Source organism: Falco naumanni, chromosome 14 (genome assembly GCF_017639655.2).
Source record: "Falco naumanni isolate bFalNau1 chromosome 14, bFalNau1.pat, whole genome shotgun sequence".
Classification (NCBI taxonomy): Eukaryota; Metazoa; Chordata; class Aves; order Falconiformes; family Falconidae; genus Falco; species Falco naumanni.
Genome location: NC_054067.1, coordinates 11,832,247 through 11,835,821, shown reverse-complemented (window position 1 = coordinate 11,835,821; position 3,575 = coordinate 11,832,247). Strand labels below are relative to the sequence as shown.

The 3,575-nt window shown below is 59.6% G+C and overlaps 1 protein-coding gene across 2 annotated transcripts; it reads right to left on the bottom strand.

Annotated features, from left to right (window-relative positions):
• Positions 1 to 1,269: 1,269 nt before the first annotated feature.
• On the bottom strand, positions 1,270 to 2,553 carry LOC121097575 (transcription factor SOX-3-like). Of its 2 annotated transcripts, XM_040614698.1 has the most exons (2): positions 2,472 to 2,523; positions 1,270 to 2,432 (listed from the first exon to the last, which is right to left on the bottom strand). In XM_040614698.1, the coding sequence occupies exons 1-2, from the start codon at positions 2,521 to 2,523 to the stop codon at positions 1,567 to 1,569; spliced, it is 918 nt and encodes a 305-aa protein (XP_040470632.1). In that variant the 3' UTR covers positions 1,270 to 1,566. The 2 variants fall into 2 exon arrangements, with proteins under 2 accessions (XP_040470632.1, XP_040470633.1); XM_040614699.1 differs by having other exon boundaries at positions 1,270 to 2,553.
• Between the last annotated feature and the right edge of the window lie 1,022 nt (positions 2,554 to 3,575).

The window sequence follows — 3,575 nt, the reverse complement described above, 5'->3', positions numbered from 1 at the left end:
AGCAGGGGGCACGCCGGGGGGGCGGCCGGGAGCCGGGCTCTCGCTGCCGGACAGAGCGGGACAAGCCGGCTGCCCTTCCGCCGGGCCCCGGGGCTCCGCGGGAGCTGCGGCTCGGGGCTGCTCCGCAGCGCCCGTGGAAATACAGCCAGCAATAACGCAGATCCCTAAAAAAAAGAGAAGGAAAACAACACACAAAAAAAAAAGGATAGAAAAGTTGTCCAGACGAAAAACACACTCGTCAAACATACTGAAAAGATTGAATTATTTATTTCCTCTGGGGACTCCTGTAACCATTCATTTTTAATAGAGTCTAATTAAGAGTTCCCCAACGGGTTTTACTTCTGTAAATATTTCAGATGAGCTCGGGTTTCTAGGCAAATCCTCCAGAGCAAAAAACCCCGAGGCGCATACATGTAACCCCCTGCCCTCCCCGTCGGCCGAGAGAAACCGGCCGGGCGGAGAGGCAACAAGTGGCCGGCGCTCGCAGCGCAGAAGCTCCAGCAGCACCAGCGGCGCTTCCCCAGCCCGGGTCCCGCTTCGCTTTTAGAAACAAAATCACCTCGAAGGAGCGCTCCTTCCCCCCGCCCCCGAGCAAAATCCACGACCGCGCGGCAGCCGCAGAAACCCGGTCGAAAAGCGGCGGCAGCTCCCGGGCTTCCCGGCCGGGCGGCGGGACCGCGGGAGCCCCCGGGACACCGCGCCCGGCCCCGCACAAACCGGCTGGAGACTGCCGACGTGCCTGATATAAAATTTATTGATCTCTCTTCGTTTAGAAGAAGGAAGCAAACGAGGACTAGGGACAGAGAGAAGGAAGGAGCATTTCGATGACTTTTTTAAGAAATCCGGTAAACAAAACTAAAACGTTTTTTCATCCGATATGTCAAAACATGAATCACAGTAAAAATCACAAACCAATTTACATTAAGTTTACATCTTAAGAAAAAACAAGACACACAGCTTACTATAAATAAAAGAAATGCGTTTGCGACCCGCACAGCTCTCTCCCACCTCCCCCGTTTTTTTAAGGGACAAAATCCTAAAGTTAAGAAGTCGTGAAAGATACAGATTGTGGATAGAAACCAGGCGAGGCTCGGTAAGGTGGGAAGGACAAAAACACTTAAGAAACCACGACGAAAATGTGAACAACTGAATTAAAAAAAAAAAAAAAAAAAAAAAGCCCGCCGGTTTGGTTGGGTTTTCTTTTTTTGTTTGTTTTTTTGGTTTTTTTTTTTTTACATCATTGCAACGCTAGAAATCAAACTGGAAGATGCGAACAAAACAGTGCCCAACATAGCAGAAACCAGGAAAGAAGTTGCCGTGGTTTGTAAACTTCACAGCGGCTTCTAGGAGGCAGGAGTTGTGCTCTATTAAAATAACAGCTTGCTCAATTATTTTTTTTTTTGTACAAAAAAAATAGACACAACTAACGGATTTCCTTTTTTAAAATTTCTCCAAAGTTAGTATTAAGTCTGCTAAGCCGAGCAACACTGCCGTACGTCCCGGTGGAGTCAGGGAGCGGTGGTGGGGTTAGGGATTAAGACGGGGAGCCGTCCGGAGCACTCGAGTTTATATGTGAGTTAGTGGTACGGTACCATTCACGCCAGTCCCGGCACTCTGGTAGTGCTGGTGGACGCTGTGTAACCTGCTTCCCTGCAGGGCGGAAGGGTCTGTGGCATCCCCCCCCGGGGGCAGGTACATGCTGATCATATCCCGCAGGTCTCCCAGGCAGGCTCTCTGCGTGTGGGAAGTGATGGCAGGAGGAGGCGAGCTGGGCTCGGATTTCACCACCGAGCCCATGGAGCCCAGGCTCATGGCCGTGGAGGGCTGCTGGCCGTAGGCGGCGGGGGACATGCTGTAGGTGGAGGCGGCGTTCATGTAGGTCTGGGCCGTGGACATCATCGGGCTGTACTGCAGGCCCGTCATGTCGTAGCGGTGCATCTGCTGCAGCTGGGGGCTGTTCATGCCCGGGTGCTGGCTGTAACCCAGCTGGTCTTGCATCAGTGAGTAAGCCCCGTTGGTCCAGCCGTTCATATGGGCATAAGTGTCAATCCTCTGCCCCACCCCGACGGGGCTGCTCACCGCGTTGCCCCCCCCCGGGGCCAGCAGATTACCGGGCAGCGAGTATTTGTCTTTCTTCAGCAAGGTCTTGGTCTTCCTTCGGGGCCGGTATTTGTAATCCGGATACTCCTTCATGTGCACGGCCCGCAGCCGCTTGGCCTCGTCGATGAAGGGCCGCTTCTCGGCGTCGCTCAGCAGCTTCCAGTCAGCCCCGAGGCGCTTGCTGATCTCTGAGTTGTGCATCTTGGGATTCTCCTGGGCCATCTTCCGCCGCTGGCCCCGCGACCACACCATGAAGGCGTTCATGGGGCGCTTCACCCGGTCCTGGTCCGAGCCAGCTCCCGCCCCGTTGCCGGCCCCGCCGCCTCCACCACCTTTGCCGTTGCTGCCCGGAGCGGGGTTGCCCCCAGCGCTGCCCGGCGTGGGCTGCGGCGTCTTGATCTCAGTCTCCAGCATGCTGTACATGGCCGGAGCCGGCAAGAGGTGCGCCAGGGCGGCGGGCAGGCGGGCACCAGACCGGGGAGAGGAAGTTAGAAAAAAAAATTAAAAAGAAAGGGAAAAAAACCTGCCTGGGCGGCTGCTGCGGGCGGAAGAAGTTTCTCTGCTTGGCGGGCGAAGGCGCCGCTCCCCGAGGAGGAGGAGGAGGAGGAGGTGGTGGTGGTGGTGGTGGTGCTGTTGCTGCTGCTGCTGCGGCCGCGGGTGCGGATGCGCTGCGCTTCCCGCGGGCAGCACCAAGCGATGCGCACAGCAATCCCGGGGGTATTTGATTGACGGGCTATAAATGAGCGGGCGGCAGCCAATCAGCGAGCGGTTCCCGACAGCCCCGACGCCGGTAACTGACCGGCTGGGGAGGGGGGGGGGAGCCGAAAAGTTGATGTTTCGGGGTCGCGGGGGCCTAGCCCCCACCCGCCGTCTCCCGCAGCCCCCGGCCCTGCGCCCCCGGCTCCCGGCCCGAGCGGAGGGGCGCGGCAGAGCCGGAGCTGCGTGGAGCAGAGAGGCCCGTGGGGCCCCCGCAGCTGCCGGCTGCTCTGCGGGGGAAGGAGCGGGCCCGGGCGCCGGGCGGGCCGGGGCTGCCCTCGGGGGCGCGGGGAGGAGGAGCGGGGCGGAGCGCTGTGCTGCAAGCGGGAGCCGTGCCTTTGCCAGGCACAAAGGGATTTGGGGCTCCCGGGTGGATGCACAGCCGTGCGCCAAGCCCGCAGAAGCTGCCTGGAGACGGAGCGAGCCCGTGCTGGATGACCCCCCTTCCCGGAACGGATGGAGCTGGGGAGAGCGCACTGAACTCTTCTCGCTGCTGAGCCCTCTCCGGGGGGAGAATCCGCATTGCCCCACCGGGACCGGGCACTCGGTCCCGCTGGGAGAGGGTCTGCGCCGCGGCAGTCCGAGGGAGCGGCGGTGGGATGCGAGCGGGGCGGGCTGGCTGCCGGCCGGGGGCTCTCGGCCATCCCCCACCTACTCCCACCGCAATGCCACTTGAGTTTTTCCACTCGGCTGCCCCAAAGGGGGAAGGAGGTGGGGGG